We start from the raw sequence: 19181 nt of genomic DNA on the forward strand, positions 1-19181 counted from the left end.
CAGGACTGTTTTATTCTTGAAATACCTACAAAGTCTCTTGTACAAAGTAGGGTGCAGCTGGAAACTGAAAGAACTCCTTTGGTGTTATAGTTAAGAGGAAATTAAATAGTGCATGCAAAGGACTTGGCAGAATGTGGGGTGAACAGAAGTGGTCCATAAATGTTTGCTCCTGCCTCAAGTTTCCTTGCTGTAATGGGAATAAAAATACAGGGTTGTCTCACAGATTAAACAAGAATACTCTGTAAAACAGCTTTGTAAACCACAAATACTATCCAAATGGACTTATCCAAGTGCAATATATTAATAAATCCTGGCATTGAGCAGCCCAGTTTGGAGGGAAGGGCCATCACCAGGAGGTGCAAAGACCGGACTCATTCTTTTACCGTTCATTAAATGGCCCCGGACAATTGCAACTTCGGTGTTGTTTCTTTTCTTCATATTTAAATCAGCCTGTGAACGAAGAAAACAGGCCCTCGGCGTCCAGCCTGTGTTTCCCTGCGGGACTTTCCTTTCCTGCAGGGTACCAAGGCCCCCTGACATGTGCCCTTACGCTTGGCAAGTGGTGGCGAGCGGCGGGGCGGGACCAGTCCGGGGGCGGGGCGGGGCGGGGCGTGTCCCGGGCGGAGCCTCCCTCCCTCTGGTCGCTGCTGCTGGACCGGACCGCACGGGGGCGCCGCTGGGGCCGCACGGCTTCCAGAGTTACTGAGCTGCCAAGGAGGCGCTCACTTCCGCATCGGGCCCCGCGGTGTCTGGCGGCCGCACGGAGGGCCGGGCGGGCCGCAGGTCAGTCGGGGAGGCTGCCTACCCGGCCCCGCCCGTCCAGAGTAGCTGGGCTCCGGGTGGGCCGCGGGCCCGGGAGGCGGCGGGGCGCCCCGAAGAAGGGCCTAGGCTGCGCTGATAACATGGGCGGCCCGGGCTGCAGGCTCGGGCTTGGGGCCGATTCCCGGGTCCCAGGGCCGCGGGGAGACTCCGGCGGGGCTTTCTGGTGTCCCAGCGCCTTTCATTCCATCTCGTGGGAGGAGTGAGAGTCCCTTGATCACCGTTTCTCAAAGTGGGTCCGCGAGCAGACTCACGACCCCGCTTTAGACTTTCTGAACCGGACTCTGTGCCATGGCCCAGGAATCTGAATTTTCAGCAAGCGTTCCAGATGTTTTTGATACAGGTGGTCACAGGACCGCACTTTGGAGACACTTCCCCAGAGGGCAGGGCACTTCCGATACAGCAGGGAGCCTAAGCGGGTGCATTTGAGGACGGGGCGTCCTGACTAGCTTTGAAATGGTGTTGATCGTCTGCCTCTGCCTTATGAGATACTGACTGAGGCAGGGGTGTCTTAAATCCTTGCACTCGGTGCTGCTGTGTTCCCGTTGCCACCGATAGGAGTCTTCAGATGGACAGATGCTCAGAGTGAAGTGCCTGGGTCCGGAGCCTTAGAGATAAAACAGTGCGGAAGGAGGCAGTGTGTGCTTCAGCAGGAAGAATTTGAAGTTGGTCCTGCTGGCCTGGATTGGGGCTGTCTTCACCACTTCCTAGCAGGGCAGCCTTAATGTGGACCCAGCACACATCACTCTCTTTCCCCAGTGTCCTCATCTGTCAATAGGCACAGTATTTCTTATCCAATAGGGCTTTTGTGTGAAGTAGGTAATGTCTCTCAAGCGTCTCGTACAGTGGCTGGCACATAGTAAGCATTCAGTAAATGGGAATTTTAATAAGAGTAACAGAGGTCCTGCTTTCCAGTCCCCCAAACCAGGCATTAAACAAGTGGGGTAAAATGTGGACAGAGGTACAAAGTATATTTGGAGAACTGTGCAAAGATTCTACATTGGGGGTGCTTGGGATGGTTATGCAAGTAATGAGGTTTGCCTGGGGCGTTGAAGAATAGATAGGATTCTATGAAGCTGGTAACTGGGGCAGCACGAACCAGTTCCCATGCCTCAGAGGGGGTTCTCTCACATGGATCATTGAGGGGCTGCTCCCAGGACTTACTGGTAGCTCAAGAAGTCACATCCGTAAGTGATTTTTGAAGGCTGGACCATTGGCCCGTAATAATTTCTTTCTACTGACCATGGTTTTGCTCAGACTAATGATCTCCTCTCATTTCATTGGAGACTGGCTAAATGGGAGCCTCTTCGAAAGGATCTTAGTTGATGACATAGTAAAAGTGAATTGCCATCGATGTGGTTAAGCCTCTTGGCAGCCATTTTACACTTGTTATGAGATGTGCAGATATGGTGGATCTCAGTATCAGGAGTACCGTTTTCATCACAGTATTATTTTAGGTTCCCTATGAAAGCCCAGTCACCTCGATGCCAGGATGCATTAAGAAATCAAATCCTTAAAACTTCCCTAAAGCTTCAGCCATTTTAGAGTGAAGAAGTCAGATGTGTTATTTAGAGGTGTTATTTTTTTCTTCTGAACCAGTCTGGCTACTGGTATACTTAGAATTCTGATCTCAGTTGATAAATTATGTCTTCCTTAGTTACCTAACTTAAGAATTACAATTACCTTTGTTAATAATTTCTGCTCTTTTGTTTCCTTAAATCTCCAGAGCCATTATCAAGTCCCTCAGTATTACCTTAGGGTAACATTTATATCATTATAGGTAATATTTGTCCTTTATTGAGTACTGACTTTGAGCCAGAAACTGTTCTATGTGCTTTTTATGTTTTGTCAGTTATTCCTCTGATAGTCCTTTGAGGTAGGCACCATTCCCACTTCCATTTTGTAGATGAAGACACAGGCAAGGAAGGTAAGTATTTGCCTGAGGTCCCAGAGCTGGTAAGTGGCAGAGCCTAACTGCCCCATCTCATGTTATACACTGATCTCGGCAGTCTAGACAGCTCCTTCAGACTTACTGTCGTTTAAAGAGATATGTGAAAAATTCACATTGCCTTATGTCTGCCATAGTGTGGACAAAACTTTAGTTTCCGCAGTTACAAAATATAAATAATGTCAACTTTATTTGTTATTGCTGTCATATAGGTTAGGTGGATGGTATATAATATGAGATGAATAAATGGTGGCTCTTCTTAGTAACTTCAAAAGGTTTGGAAGACAATGTTACAAAGAGAGGGATAGTTTGGAAACTAAGGAACTAAGGCAGAAAATCCTAGAAAGGACTTTAGATTTTTTTTAAAGCTAAATTGTGTAAAGTGACATTTACATAAAATATAATAGGTGTTTGATAATGATGGAATGTCTAGCAGTGACTAGAAACACTTCATTTTCATTACAAAAGGATATTAAATTTGAAAAAAAAGATGTGAATATTGAAAATCATAAGCACACCTCACCTTTGCTTTATATACATCAGACAATTCATTATCTTGTTCAATTCTTTAAACAGTCATCTCAACAGCGAGGATTTGGTTGGTAATAGTTTATTATCATTTACAAATCTTCTGAGCCAAAGTTTTCGAGCTTTTCAGCATATCTCAAACTTCTTTCATATTGTATAAAAAGCCTTCAGTTCAGTGTTGCCAGTGCTGAGGAATTTATTTTAAATCACGTGAAAATGTATTTATGATGTTATCTATTTAGAGTGTTGTTGGAAATGTCAGTGGTGATTGTCCTTTGTTTTTACAGAGGGGGACCAGGACCACCATTGATTTGCAATTTTTGAAAGTGGTTCAAGGCAAAAATTCAGGTGTTTGTGGGAGCAATGGAAAGTCACAAGACAGAAGAAGAGATGTTAGATATTCTTCAGCTGAACGTGGGTGGCTGTATTTATACAGCCAGGCGAGAGTCTTTGTGCCGCTTTAAGGACTCCATGCTGGCATCCATGTTCAGTGGTCGTTTTCCTCTAAAAACAGATGAATCAGGTAAATATTTAAAGTCTGTAAGCATGATCGTGAATAGTCATTAAAATAGGCGTCTAGTGTAAATTCCTTTTGATTTTTATAATTACTACGGAATGTATTAGGATTAGTTTACTAATTCATTAGTGTGGTCATTAGGACTGTATGGAGATTTATTAAATACACGGAGAATTTAAAATACCAGTTTCTAGATGCTGTGATGCTGTTGCGAAAAGTTGCCAAACAAGTGAGAGTGTGTAAAGACCAACCGTGACCTAATTATGGGGATTAATTATATTTTGAAAGTTGTTAACATTCATGCAGCTCCATGGGAAAAGGTATTGAGACTGCTTAAATAAATACATTAACTTCTCCCTGTGTTTTCTGAGTTAGAAAATGTATTATCTCTGGAGAAAGCAGTTGCCCTCATAACTGACATGGCAGTCATTGTTAGTGTACAATTAGCGTTAAACGTTATCACCTAGTCTGGCTGTAAGTCATGCTTTCTGCACATTTTAGGGGTTCCAGGGCTCATGGAACCCACTCTTCTGTGTTAGAAGGGAGGGATTGAGTCATCTTGAGTATGAGGGGCTGTTAGTAATCCTGGGTCTTGAGGGATTGCTTTGCCAGCTGAATGGCAGTTGAAAGAATGGAAAACTCATGATGACTTGTGTCCAGGGCTTGATGTCCATCTGGACAGAAAGGTTGCTGGTGAAAAGATGGTAAGCAGAGATTGAATGTTTTTCTCTGTCCCCAAGTCTTACCTCCTTAATTCCTTCGTTTCTAAACTAATTAAGGGAGAAAAGGAATTATTGAATAACGTCACACAGAAGTGTTTTTTAATTCTGATAAATTGTCTAAGAGTAGTTTCTTATAAAGTAGTACCAGCATTGCATTTATTTTTTAAAGTATAGGTTCTCACAGTACAAAGGGACTAATATAATAAATCCAAACACATGGCATGCCTGGAGCTAGAAACCCTGGGTTTGTATGTTAGCGCTGCAAGTTGACACAAACACTGGACATAGTAATGACCACCCCGCAAGCCCTCACTAGGGAGGAACTCCATACGCCTTTCCTGGCCCAGCTGGGCTGAGCTTAGGGGTAAGCTTCCATTTCTACCCGTAGTCTGAGGTCTCCATGGCTTTTGTAGTGGCCATTGTGGAAGTATGGTCCTTGTATCCAAAATTCCAAATGGAGCTCAGGATACATTTTCCTATATGGTTGGTGAGAACAGAGAGGATCACCAAGTGTGACTGAATCTATTTGAACACTAGATGTTAATGTTCTTGTGAGAAACGTTTCTAACCTCAGCCTGATGTTAGTTTGACAAGTTGAAATTTTGTCGATGGTCATATGTATCTGTGCAATCATTTTTGAACTGCATATTTTCTAGGGGCTTGTGTTATTGATCGTGATGGACATCTATTTAAATACCTTTTGGATTATCTTCATGGAGAAGTTCACATTCCCACCGATGAGCAAACCCGTGTTGCTCTGCAGGAAGAGGCTGATTACTTTGGCATCCCTTATCCGTATAGCCTGTCTGACCACTTGGCCAATGAAATGGAGACATATTCTTTAAGGTCAAATATAGAACTTAAAAAGGTCTTGGCATTTTCTTAAGTTTTAAAATATATATATATATGTATATATATATATATATATATGTGTATATATGTGTGTATATATATACATATACATATATACACATTTATTAAGCACAAAGCAATGTGAGTTATTTTGCCTAGCCCATGTTGTCACCTAAAACCAAACATGAGACAGTTTTACTTTTTCATAATTTTTGAAGACACGTTTCTTCAGTACTAGTCATTTTTAAGGCCCAAATTCTATTCTAGGAAAGTGTATTACATCACCATTTAAAGGTTTATGAAGTTTTTATTCCTCATTGGAGATTTAACACTTTTTGATGGCTGTTTTATAGAATTGTTCTTCTCTTGAAGTCCTTTTTAAATTAAGAGCAATACTGTAGTAAGTGAGGGTATAGTGGTATTATTTTGTTTCCTGATGTGATTTTTTGAAAGAATGGTCATAATAAATAAAAGATTGTATAAAATCTCTTACATGATTTAGTGAATGTAGCAGTGTGTTACTAAGTGAAAACACCAGTTTGATTAATTCACTTTGAGATCAGTCTTTTTTAAGATACTTCTGTTTGAAATCACACTTTAAAGATCTTTACATGACTTTAAAAGCTTCATTATCTTTTTTGCTTTATTGGTGAGTATTATGTTTGCTATTAGCACCTTTGGATATCTAAGAAAAATATTTGCCCTAGATCATTGTTAATAGTGAAAACTGTTGTGAATTGATTTGAATTTATTGATTTGGATGTCAGGGTTTAGGAGAGCAAGCTGATGATACGGCTTTTAGGAGAGCAGCATGAAGAGAAAGTTGATTTGGTTCCAGCTCCCCTTCAGGAATTTGCATGGATGTATGGGTTCTGCTGCTGAAATCATTTATACATTGAGTTGTTAGGTAGTCTTTTGGTGCTGTTTGCCACATCTGCAGAATGGGGATGAAAAATCTTGACTGGAAGGTTGGGTTGGGTTAACATTCGTCTTCTCAAGTCTCAACTCTGTAGTCTTTTATGTCTGGTTTGTATGCAAAAGGGACGTAGCATGCGTACATTCATTCTGTCCGCCAACACATTTATTTCACATGTTTTTGGCATGTGGAGCACTGTTCTAGGGACTCTGTGAGACACAAAGAAATGCAACATACAATTCTCGTCCTTGAACAGTTTATAATATAGTTGGGAATTCTCATAAATGTGTAAGTAAAGTTAAAAACCAACACAGGAGTTAGATAGCAATAGTAAAGGAAAATACAAGACATGTCAGTGCCCTATTTTCATTCACTGAGTCAGTATATATTAAGCATCTCTTTTATATCAGGTACTATTCCAGGCACTTGAGATAGGAACCAAAACTGACAGAAGTGCCTGCCCTCAGGGCGCTCAGAGCAGTAATGCTATTTCTGGGGAAAGCCTTTGCCACTCCACTGAGTGATGCCCTCCTGCTCCGTGCCCCTTAGCACCTCCTAGACTCACCTGGTAGCACTTATTACACTGTGTTCTAGTGGCTTATTTAGTGTCTGCCTTCTGCATTAGTAGCTGTCAAACCAGGGGTGTCCAAACTTTTTTCAACGTTTTTCACCAAGGGCCATATGTGGTAAAATACACGAACAGCCGGGCCACTCACTCGAGGTGAAGTACGTATTGCCTCACCTGGTTTATTTAAGTAAACTAAATATATTTTTGGAATTTGCTGCGGGCCAATTAAAAATGGATTGCAGGCCGCATTTGGCCTGGGGGCCGCAGTTTGGACACCCTTGCTGTAAACTCTAGGAGGGCCGGGATCCTGTCATTTGCTCACCATTATATCTCCAGGGCCTTAGACAGTGCTCAGCACATAGTAGGTACTTAATATTCAAGTAAATGAATGGTTGGATAAATGCCAAATGAGTTCAGACAGTATGTATTCAGTTCATATATTCGTATTTTTCATTGTAAAAGAGCAAGTTAATCTGCTTAATCCATGATTGGATTTGGAGTTAAAAGTAAGGATCGGCCATGACTAGTCAGTAGAAGGTGAAAGGAAGATTGAGTCAAATGGGAACTTTGGGGGAAAATAAAGGGAAAAGTAAAAAAGTCTAACTCTTAGTTATTATATGAAAATTTTAAAATTAAAAGTTATGTCGGCAGTGAAGCTAAAGAGGGAAGAAATAAAAGAGAATTTCCATGTGGAAAAGAATTCTCCAAATGAAAAGGTGTTGGGGTTTTTGGGTGATGCTTCTTGTGATTTGCCCCGCCACCCCAAATTCAACAAACTCATGTTTGGTTTTTGAAGGCATAAAAACTAGGTTGAAATTTATAATCTTTTAATTTCCCTTATGACCAACTGAAATTGCAACTTTACATGAAAGTAACAGAACAAATTAGTTTTTAAATTAAAAAATTACTTTCCAGAATTAAAGTCAAATTTTATATTTATTTATTTATTTCTCCAGGCTTTAACAGACTTCTGTGATTCATATGGTTTAGTTTGCAATAAACCAACAGTTTGGGTTCTCCACTATCTTAACACATCTGGTGCAAGCTGTGAGAGTAGAATTATTGGTGTATATTCCACAAAAACTGATGGAACAGATGCTATTGATAAGCAGCTTGGAGGAAGAATTCACAGTAAAAGCATTTTTAAGAGGTATGTCCGTATTTAAAAATGAAAAAGGAACAAAGTCTTGGTCTTCTCAAAAGTGTTACTGAATGGCATATGTGATTGACCCAAAAAGACCAGCAGCACCGCTCAGCAGACAGACTGAGCTTTTGGAGCTGTCAAGGGGGGAGATTATAATTAAGACCATTTCACATATACATAAGCTACGGGCCATCTACATGGCCTAGTGCAGTGGTTCTCGTCTGGGAGTGGGCATTCAGAACCCCCTGTGAGGCTTTATAAAAAGAAAGAAGAGACAGAAAGCAAAGCACAGCCACACGCCGAGGTATGTCCCCTTGACCCTAGACCAGGGGCAGAAGCACTGGCCTAGACGTCAGCAGGCCCACTCAGTGACCCAGGACTGGCCTGTGCCTTGGTGTCCTGTTCTGAGAAATCATGAAAGACTTCCCTGGTCCCTCCCAACTTTAAAATTCTATGACTTAAACATGTTAAATTCTTAAAGGGTTATTTTCTTAATGTTTTCCCTGTAATCTTATTTACACTGGTCAGTTCGCTTAGCAATTTTTTTTTTTTTTTAATTCTGTGGGAGATTGGATTGGGTCACATGTTAGTGACTAATGTGCGACTACATGAGCTTGTTTCTTAAATGAAGAAATATGTCATCATTTTCTGAATTCTTTACAGGCAGGGGTGTTTCTATATAAGGTATGTAAGTGCCTGGCACAGTGCTAGGAAAGTTTTAATCAAAGTTGTGTCTTCAACTTTACTGGAGTTAGGTGATATTTTTTAGAAAACTTATTTTAAAGACTTGTTGACTTGTCTGCATATCCTATATCGTGGAATTAAATACCTTCAAATGTACGTTAGAATACTCATATAGTATATTATTTTTGTATAGTATATAGTAATACACATACATGCACACACTTGTGCCTAGGTTGTATATTTTCATTAGCTTTTGCATTATTTCTAGAGAGGCGGGAAATAATGTTCAGTACATTTGGAGCTATTATTCAGCAGCAGAATTGAAGAAAATGATGGATGCCTTTGATGCTTGGGAAGGAAAAGGTATAGTACGATGCTTTTATTTCATGGCGGAAGGTAGACTCTTCCTTAATAAGACTAAGCTCAACTACAGCATTTCTTTTTTTGAGAAAGTATATTTTTATGTAGATCCAGGTATTTGTCATGTCATGATAACATTGAGACATTTTATCTACAAATCTTTAAACCCCGTGAGTTGCTAGATATCATTAATAGTTTGTAATTCAGTAACCTGAAATCTGCTTTTGTTGCTTATACTTATTTAGTTCAATTAAATAAGAGTTTACTTAGCACCTACTGTGTACCTGTATTGTCCTATGGAGATACCTCTAAATTAAGCATAAAATGTATAAGCAAAAAAAAAAAAAAAAAAAAGGAAATGAAAATGATGCTGGGGAAGATGTCTAAAGAGCCCTTATAAAATAATTAAAATAATCTTTAAATGCACACTTTGAAATTTGACCATTTTTACCAAGCTGCTTATATGAGTTGATAATAATAATGCTGTTTAATTTCTAGTGTGATAAGTAGTTTAACTTCATTATCTCTTAATCCTAAAGCAACCCTGTATGCTATTTACCACTTTATTAATGAGGAAACTGAGTCTCAGAGAGGCCATGCCACTTCCTTAAGGATCACAGAGGGTTAACTATTCTATGCCTAAGTTGTTTTTTATCCCCTTAATTAACAAGCATTTATTGAGTGTTAAATGCAAGCACTATAGTAAGTCCTAAAATTGGGTCCAAAAATAAATAAGACACATCTCAGTCTTTAAATGATCTTAAAAGCTGGTAGAGACAGCCATTGCACGTGATGTAAAACGGAATAAAAGGAGAGGCAGAGGCTTTTAAAAGCAGGGTGCTAGTACCAACCCTTTCATTCCTTCCTTTGCCCCTCTTACTTTTCCTCTTTTTTCCTTTCATACCCCTCAAGCAGACAGGATGAAGTGTAATGAAAGAAGTGCCGTTCTCTTTAAGCTTATTGTTTTAGACTTAATTGACTTTGAAGCACTTGAGTTTAAGTTGAGGAACAGACCCCTTGGTGTTTGTGTCTCCTTTAGTGCCTCTGGGCTGGCAGTTGCCCAGGAGGCTTCAGGAGGGCCTGGTTGGGCTTCTTTCTCCACTGACTTAGGAAGCTGGAGTGGAGAGCTGGGATCACTGGCTTTTACTACGCGTGCAACTGATTTCAGCTGTTTAGAGAGCATGTAATGGAACATCACTCTTATTTAATAAAGTTCTGGAAGGCCTGTGGAAAGCCACAAGACAGGAAACAGAAGTAAAAGGAAGACCCATGAGAAGAAAGAAGATAGTTACTGTTATTTGTGGACAATATGTCTTTTTAGAAAACTCAAAAGAATCAACTAAAGGTATTTTAAATGATGAGTTTAGTAGACTAAACTAGCTGGATACAATGTAAGTAAACAAAGATCAGCAGCTAACTTACAAATTAATTAGAAATTATGGGGGGAAATCCAATTCACTATAGCAATAAATAAAATGTAAGATAACTAGGACTGCCCTGCCAAGAAATGCTTGATGTTTTATGAAGAAAACTACTAAAATGTATCCATCCATCCATTCATAAAAAAGAAGACATGGAGATTATGCTGAGAGATACCATGGTCTCGAATGGGAAATCTGAGTATTATAACGACGTCAGTTCTTCTCAGATTAAATTATAAGTTTTAACACTATTCCTACCAAAATATCAATAGAACTCTTCAGGAATCTTGAAATGATTCTAGAATTCCTTTGAAAGAATAAACAGGTAAAATAGCCGAGAACGTTTTGGGAAATAGAAAGGGATAAGTCTAACTCTTTGATAGTAAAACATACGATAGATCTATAATAATAAAAACCATGTGTTTCTGGTGTAAGAATATATGCAGAGATCAAATGTAAACCCCAATAAAGGTATAAGAAGAAAACTACTGTGTGATAAGAAAGTTACACAGTTGATTCATTAAAATATTAAAGAAAAAAAGATAGATTATTTAATTTCAGTGGCATTTACCACATTCACAATATGGTGTAACCACCACCTCTATTTAGTTCCAAAACATTTTCATCCCCCCAAAAGGAAACCCAGTACTCATTAAGTAGTTACTCCTCATTTGTCTCTCCCCTCAGCCCCTGGCAGCCCCCCATCTCCTCTCTATCTCAATGGACTTGCCTTTTCTGGATATTCATATAAATGGAATCATACCAAATGTGACCTTTGTGTCTGTCTTCTTTCACTTAGCACAATGTTTTCAAGGTTCATAAGAATACATTTTCAGCTTTCAATCAGAAACATCAGATTTCAAAATTAAAGTGAATTTGATTGGAATTTTGGTCTAACATACTAACTCAGACTATTATGGTTTGCAAAGGTGCTTATAGAGTAGTAATATTTCATATTCATATAGTGGTTGCCTCTTACAGAGTGGTTCACAAAATTCACCTGGTTTGATGGTCATAGCAACCCAATGAGGCAGACAGGGCAAGTATTAGCCCCCCTGTCCAATCCCGACGCTGCAGCCAACACCGTGACTTACAGTAAAGGACATCTCTTGAGTGCTTAGTCTGTGCCAGGCCCTCTTCTAAGCATTTTGCATTTATTTACTCATTTAATCATCTCAACAATCCTGTGAGGTGTGTATTAGGTTGGTGCAAAAGTAATTCCGGTTTTTGCATTTTTTTTTTTTAACCTTTTAAACCACAATTATTTCTGCACCAACCTAATACTGTGATTGTCATCATTTCACAGATAAGAAAACTTAGGCCCAGGAAATTAAGTTTCCTAAGGCCACGTGAGTAGTGAGTATCAGAAGTGGGATTCAGGCCCAGGCAATCCTGGCTCGATTCTGTCCCCTCTAACTGGCACACACAGCTACACAGGGCCCATATAATACCTGCTGTTCATCAGTGGCAGAGCCGGGGCTGGTAGCCAGCTCTTCCCAGACCCAGGTCATGAGCTGTGCCACTATTGCCCTGGCTCTTTGTGGGAGCACTTCCGGTGGACATCTCCCTTCATCAAATGGCAGGCATGAACATGAACCTCAACCTCCTTCTGGCTGGCCTGCATGAAACAGTGTTTCTGAACATTTTCTGGTGGACAATGGCTCTCTTAATTGGGTCTTTTTATCTTCCAGGTGTGAGCTACTGGCGGGTACCTCATGAGCTGATAGAATGTTGGACTCTGGAAGAGCGACCTTTACTTGGAAACCTGCGCCACATGGCCCCAATTCGAAAGAGGTTATCTATGCACTGTTGATGTTTGTTTTTAATCTATGACCTATGTTTTTACTGTCTTTATTGGGGAAATGAATAGTGGTTCTTGACCTTACTAAACTTATTAATCACCTAGACGAATATTCTGCCTTAACATCAAAATATAAATCTTGATAAATGCAAAGTTACCAAAACTATGTAAAAAATGCAAATAATTCCATAAAACTGAGTTATATAGTATGTTCTTTTTGGGAGAGTGTGATTTTAAAAATACTCGACACAGTGGCAATGCTGTGGTAAGTAGTTTTCCCCACAAAAGTGAAATCCAGGCTTTATCAGGCAGTAGTCAAAAAATTTGTTTATTGGACTTAATATTTGAACTTTCCTGTTACTTATTTCGAATTCCTTTCTCCTTCCCATGGCCACAAGTAGCATTTTAATTTAATAGTATTTTCTAGTGTTCTATGAAATTATTAGCATTGAATTCACTTCACATCTGTGTCTTTCACTGTGCTTTAAATACACTTAAAATCATTTTTATTGTCTGGGTACTGTCCATGGCTTTTAAACGTTCTGATTTCTTGATCATGTGCTCTAGAATTTGATCCAATGCCCCTATGAAGTTCCACAATGCTCTCTTGCTTGTGCCTTCTGGATCTTTCACAGAAACGCAGAGAAGTTTTTTCAGTTGTTAGTAGTTAATCATCTCTTGTTAAAACAGATGTTTTTTTCTTAAAGGCCCTCATTTTGTTACCATTATTTATTTCACTCATTGAATCTACAGTTAGCAAATATTATTTGGGTCTAAAGAAGCAATCCTCAACTGGAGGTGATTTTGTCCCCGAGGGGATATTTGGCAATGTTTGGAGACATCTGTGGCTGTCACACTGTGGAGTGGGGGATGCTGTTGGCACCTCGTGGTGCCAGGGGTGCTGCTAAAAACCCTAGAATGCACAGGGCAACCCCACAGCAAAGAATTATCCCACCCCAAATAGCAATAGTGCCAAGATTGAGAAACCTGGGTCTAGAGTCTAGTGGAAGACGTGGACAGAGAACAAAGCAGCAGGAATAGTGTTATGGAGACTCTCCTCTGTGTTCGTTGTCTTTCCTCTGGGATTTTATTAAACAGCATTTTTTATGCATCGACAGGATAATGAGAATGATAAGTTTAAAGCACTTGTGAAGTCCCAAAGAACCATCTGACCCACCAGAGAAAATTTAGTTAGGTTCAGTCGAGTTTTAGGGTTGAATATATTATACAGTAGTCGCCCCTTTTCTGTGGGGGATATGTTTCAAGACGCCTAGTGGATGCCTGAAACCCTGAATAGTACCAGACCCTGACTGAAGACTTGTTTTGGATGGTATCCTTTCTCCCTCATCAACTTCTGCAATTCTGCCGGAAATGTGGCAGCAGCTTCTTCATTGGCAGATACAGCTTCTCCAGTAATTTTTATATTTTTTAGTGCAAACCTGTTCCTGAATCTGTGTAACCATCCCTTACTTGTCTTAAATGGCTTGGTGTCACTCGTTTCTGGGGATCCCTTGCGGAAATCTTCATATAGTCTCAGTGCTTTCTGACACCACGTGTTGCCATCAATTGGAACATGTTTGCTGTTCGCATCTTCCACCTACAAATTTAATTCCTTTTCCATCTTAACTAACCACTTTCCACATGCTATGGCTGTAATTGATGCAGTTTGAGGTACAACAGCAAAACTAGCAGAAATTTCTTTTTCCTTCTTCATAATTTCACGGATAGATTTGTTCTTACTGTAGATCTTAACAGCCTCCACATATGATTTCTTTTCTTTCCTTAGAAAGTCAAGAACTTTCACCTTTTCACTTAAAGGAAGCACTTGAAGGCTTCTCTTTGGCATATCCAAATTGCAAGCATCACTGCTCTTTTATTTTGGGGCAAAGTTAAATAAGGGTGGCTCAAACACAAGCACTGCAATACCATGACAGTTGATTTAATAACAGAGACGGCTACTACGTGACTGATGGGCTGGCTGATTGTGTCTACAGCGTGGAGACACTGGGCAAAGGAATGATTCACATCTCAGGTGGGATGGAACAGGACGGTGTGAAATGTCATCGTGCTACTCAGAATGACATGCAACTTAAAACTTATGAATTGTTTATTTCTGGATTTTTTTCCATTTAATATTTCTGGACTGCAGTTGACCATTGGTAGCTGAAACCTTGGAAAGCGAAAGCGTGGATAAGGAGGGATTGTTGTGTTTGCATTTGCTACACATGGCAATTTTCAAATCACCATGCTATTATGACCCCATTTCCAAGAATCAGAGTTCACTATGTTGTATTTGCCTCTGAAAACACAACAATGCTGGGTGAGAGGAGACGAGTTGGAGGATTGCTGTTACACTTTGAGTTCAGGAGGTGGTCTTCATGAAGTGACACTGGTGGCAGCAGTGGAAGGAACAGGCAGGTTTTAGACAGTGGTGATCTGACAGTTTTAAAGTCATTTAAAGCAGTGCTCCCCCTTTAGGCTTTTTATAATGAAAGGTAAAGTCAGTTGGAATCTGTGAAGGTTTGCCCAATACTTCTCAAATTCAAAAGGCATCTAACTCTACCATGGGTTTGACTGTTCTAGCAATTCCCAAAACGTGTCCTATAGAACGCTAACTTTACTGGGTGCTGAAGGTTTCATTACAGAATGGTTGGGAAATATGGATCCAACAAAGTCAAACAGGTGTCCTTCCTATAGGCCTTCTCAGAACCTTTCATTTGTTCATATAGATTTTAAAACTCCGAGAGGAGAATAAAATATGCAGCAGCATTTTTCAAGTTTATTTGATTACGAAACCCTTTTTTTTTTCCTCAGTAAATCTCTTGAAACGCTGCTCTGGGGAAAATAACGTGGGATATTCCTGGTTATCCTCTGGATCACATCAGGATTCTTGGGAACAGAATGATATGTTGTATAATTCTCCTGCAACATCTCATCTCCAAATTTTAATTTGTTGGTATTCTGTGTGATTTTAAAAGAATTTGTATTCAAGTTGAAACAATCTTTTGTAAATTTGCTGATTTACTTATAGACCATGCAGAGAGATGAGAGATGAAGTATGTTGATATTTATTTATAAACCTCTTGACTCAAATTCTTGCTGAGAACCTTTTCGTTCACCTTGAAGGTAAACTTTGGAGACGGTTTCATTGCTTGCTGATAATAATGTGCTTCCGTATTTACAGGCGACTGATAGCACTTAATGAAGAGGAAGAAGATGTGAACTGTAAGACTGGTCCTAAGCCGGTCAGATTCGTGGGCCCTTCCACCAGCACCCAAATTAAAGTCAAGAACTCAGCTTCCATTAGGGTGTCTCCGGCCAGTGCCCTCCAAGCCTGGTCCCAGGCCATGGCAAACCAGTGTCCAGGCAGAAGTACAGCTCAGCGCTCGGCATCATCGAAAACCCCATCCCCGGTGGGCACTGGGCTACCTGGGCATTCCCCAGCTTCCCCTGGGACCGGGAGTGCTGAAAACGGAGCCACACACCCCCCTCCAGCTAAGGTTCTGTTCTCCGACAAGAAGGCCACCCCACATCGAGTGGTAAAACTGAAGCGGACTCCACTGTGTGCCCCCGGGCCTTCCCCGCCTGCCTTCACAGCAGTGAGGCCTGAGGGGGTCCCAGAACCGCCGCCCCACGAAGCACCCACCGTGGGCGTGCGGACCAAAAATGGGCAGGGCAAGGCTGATTGATGGAAACAGTGGGCTCAGAAGTCCTGATTGCTTCCAGAGCTCCCACCCTGTTTGCTACGCATAAGTGGCACTGTTTGTTGATGCAGTTGAGGTGAAAACTTAATGTTTCTATTCAGGATAAGTACGGGAAAAATAGATTGTGTGAAGTAGGAATGGAGGACGGGAGACTTTAGGTGGTTAGGGCTATATTTACTTCTCATTTTCCCAACTTTTAAATGATAATTTGTCTACAGTTTGAATTTCAGGTTTTTAATTGTGTCCTTTTTTTTTTAATGATTGATTGGTATTGGTATAAAGGCAACAAAACAGTACAGCAAAATCATCACTTGAGAAGTTTACTTTGTTGCTAAAGTAATTATAGACTTTAGGCACTTTTGTAATGTTACGCATTGCAGCCCAGGGAGAGGAGTCATTTGGGCTTAGATATTCTTGTCTGGTGAAATAGAGAGGGCGGTGTTAGGGCTTCCTTGTGCTTTATCAGAGCCGAGAGAGATTTGAGAGAAAACTTTTATCAAGGTGAACTCCCCACAAGTTACTCTCAGAACTATTTTCTTTCGTTGATTGGCTTTTCTTACTCTTTCCCGTTAACAGGTTTATTTATACATCACAATATTTCTTGGGATAAAAACTGTATAACATGTCTTTGGAATAAATTATTAAAATATTTTAATTTGAATAGTGAAGTTTTGAAAGTATTTTGAAAAAGAGAAGTTAAAAGTTGAACTGTTTATGATTAATTTTTCCCCTAGAAATGACCATTGACGAGTCATTCTGATTATACAATATGATTTTTATGCATAAAATATTCACATGACTTGAATTTACTATTGTTAAACAGAGCATTTTCATTAATCCTCTGTTTTCTCACAGCTGCTCAGTTGTGTGTGTTTACTCACACATGTTAGGTTGTATAATTGGGCCGCATATTTCTGCCTTCAGTGAGCAGAATGCCTTCCGCGCGTTAAAAATAAGTTCATAAAGCAGGGTACTTTTTACTCAGCGCTTATTGTACTTTCATTGCTTTGAAAGGGTAAATATATGAAAACATTACATTTTGCAGAATAAGGTAAAACTTTTCCATAACAAGTGACATTTTCTGTTACTGTACTTGTTCTTAAGCCTTGGAGCCCTTTAATAGTTTGAAAGTTGGTGAAGTTTATATACGTTATCTATTTCCGCTTACAAAATTGCTTTCCTGTATAGGTAATGGATAAAATAATTAAACCAATTTTGGATTGCTATCCAAATACCAGCAGCCTTTTAAAATGGATGTTGTATTTGGCCAGAAAAATCAAATATTTAACTGAAGAGTCATGAGTGACATTCCCCTGTGGAATATACAAAATATTAAGTTACCTGTGAAAAAATACTATTATAGAGAATCCAGGTGTCCTGAAAAATCAAAGACCATAGTGAATTTTGAGAACTTCCAGTTAGGACATTATTAGTATTTGCTTGATTCTAGGACATTTTGAATTGATTCATGTAAGAAAATTTTATACTACTAATAAATATTTAATGTGTATTTTATACATAATAAACATTTATCTGGAAAAGAAACATGTTGAATATTTATCATGGGTGATTCAGTCAACAGCCTGCATTTCTTTGCATCAGGTAATTTAAGGGATAGTCTATTTAGCACATTTAGCCTTCATAAGAAGAGAGTTTTGGGAATAACTACTAGGCTGTGGCACAGCGGAGGTGGGAAGGGGCAAATGGTCTCTCATGGGTATCAGGAGTCAAAGTCAAATTCAGGATGCTGTTGGAACTTGAGGCTCACTTTGTTTGGGTGTGGTTCCTTAGGAATTAGGTTAATTTCCCATGAAAACACCTTTTTCCTATCACCAGACCCTGTAAATATGAAAGATTTGGCAATCTCATTATAACCCATTGCTCTTCCAGGAAAAAATAAAAATTTTAAAAAAGGAAAGCATGTTTTATAAATAGTGATTCTGTGTCATTACTTTGGAGAAGTAGGTTTATGTGGCTGTTGGATCAGGGGACAATAGAAATTCTTAAGGGTAAGTAGGATATTAGGTACTGCTCATACGAAAAACAGATAATTGACCTTCCAGGTAATCTCTCTTTTGAAAACCGTTTTGCCCTCATTAGTTAGTTATATCGTGGAGAGCCTAAGGCTGACAATGGGGGCCTACTGAAGGATTTGCTTTGTCTGTATTTCTAAGTAAGTTTTTGTTTCAGTATTGCCTTATGTTACACTTTATAAACTATTTTCATATACTTTATTTCGTTGTGTTCATCTTGCTCTTTAGTTTCAGACGACTTAATGAAGGTAGTCTTTCCCAGTTCCTTGAAGATCAAGAAAATGAAGTTCAGCGAAGTTCAAGTTGTACGATAATAACCCCCACCCCACCCCCACCACACACCCATTTTAGCCTCATAATCTGATTTCCACAGAATGACACAGCATCTCTGACCAAAGGAAAAGCTAGAGGGAGGACGTGGGTGTGAAAGCATGAATGTGTTTAATGTTTAAAGGTTTTGAGCAGAAAGGTATTAAAGTATTGGATGACATACCCCTCCTACTGGACAGGGCCACCATCGCCTCTGTACCTGCAGTACCTTCTATACAACAGGCCTTCAGTGCAGTTTCTGAACACTTAGGGCAACCCCTCTCACTGCACCCCACTGGTTTTTAAAACTGTATTGGGTAGCAGGGTTTAAGGGGTGCAGAAGCTGATTTCCGACCCTGCAGAGTTTATACTGTCAGGACACAGGAGGTGCTCGTGGAAGTTCCTTAGTACTGTGATCAGTGCATGAGACCACAGTTCCCATTCGCAAGGACCGGAACAGTTAAATAAATTGTCAAGTTGTGTGAAGTAATTCAGAGGCATGGATCACCAGATCCTAGAGAGGTCGCTGGTGGATACTGCCTGACTTGTGAGAAAGGGAAAAAGCAGTCTGGCCTCTCCCATTCTGCCTAATGCTCCCGCTGGAATTGCTGAATGCAGTCAATTTCTTTTTCATTCGCAGACTGAATCCTGTTGCTTCCTTAACCAGTGCTAACATTGAAAATATTGTTGACTCACTTCCCAGTCTATGGTTAAATACAGTATAATTATTATCTAGCTATGTACCTTGATTTTGGAAAGGAATTAACATACAGTTATCTTTGGCTTTACCTGAGAAATTGTTCATTGAAAAAATTTTGATTTCAATAGCTTTTGAATATGCACAAATCGTTCTGT

At 39.9% G+C, this 19181-nt stretch overlaps 1 protein-coding gene across 5 annotated transcripts; it reads left to right on the top strand.

The window, feature by feature from the left end:
* The first annotated feature begins 666 nt into the window (after positions 1–666).
* On the top strand, positions 667–18116 carry KCTD18 (potassium channel tetramerization domain containing 18). Of its 5 annotated transcripts, none has more exons than XM_033113015.1 (7): positions 667–783; positions 3583–3818; positions 5191–5402; positions 7827–8020; positions 8967–9061; positions 12171–12273; positions 15465–18116. In XM_033113015.1, the coding sequence occupies exons 2-7, from the start codon at positions 3659–3661 to the stop codon at positions 15967–15969; spliced, it is 1269 nt and encodes a 422-aa protein (XP_032968906.1). In that variant the 5' UTR covers positions 667–783; positions 3583–3658; the 3' UTR covers positions 15970–18116. The 5 variants fall into 5 exon arrangements, with proteins under 5 accessions (XP_032968906.1, XP_032968907.1, XP_032968908.1 ...); XM_033113016.1 differs by lacking the exon at positions 667–783 and adding an exon at positions 809–1678; XM_033113017.1 differs by lacking the exon at positions 667–783 and adding an exon at positions 809–1634.
* The last annotated feature ends 1065 nt before the right edge of the window (positions 18117–19181 follow it).

This window comes from Rhinolophus ferrumequinum, chromosome 8 (genome assembly GCF_004115265.2).
Source record: "Rhinolophus ferrumequinum isolate MPI-CBG mRhiFer1 chromosome 8, mRhiFer1_v1.p, whole genome shotgun sequence".
NCBI classification, from domain to species: domain Eukaryota; kingdom Metazoa; phylum Chordata; class Mammalia; order Chiroptera; family Rhinolophidae; genus Rhinolophus; species Rhinolophus ferrumequinum.

What these genes read in the sequence shown, in the direction of transcription:
- KCTD18 (XM_033113015.1), top strand. Translation starts at nt 3,659, where the DNA reads ATGGAAAGTCACAAGACAGAAGAAGAGATGTTAGATATTCTTCAGCTG. An exon ending in AGTAAAAGCATTTTTAAGAG is followed by an intron (nt 8,021 to 8,966) that starts GTATGTCCGTAT and finishes CATTATTTCTAG; the next exon opens with AGAGGCGGGAAATAATGTTC. An exon ending in ATGGCCCCAATTCGAAAGAG is followed by an intron (nt 12,274 to 15,464) that starts GTTATCTATGCA and finishes CCGTATTTACAG; the next exon opens with GCGACTGATAGCACTTAATG.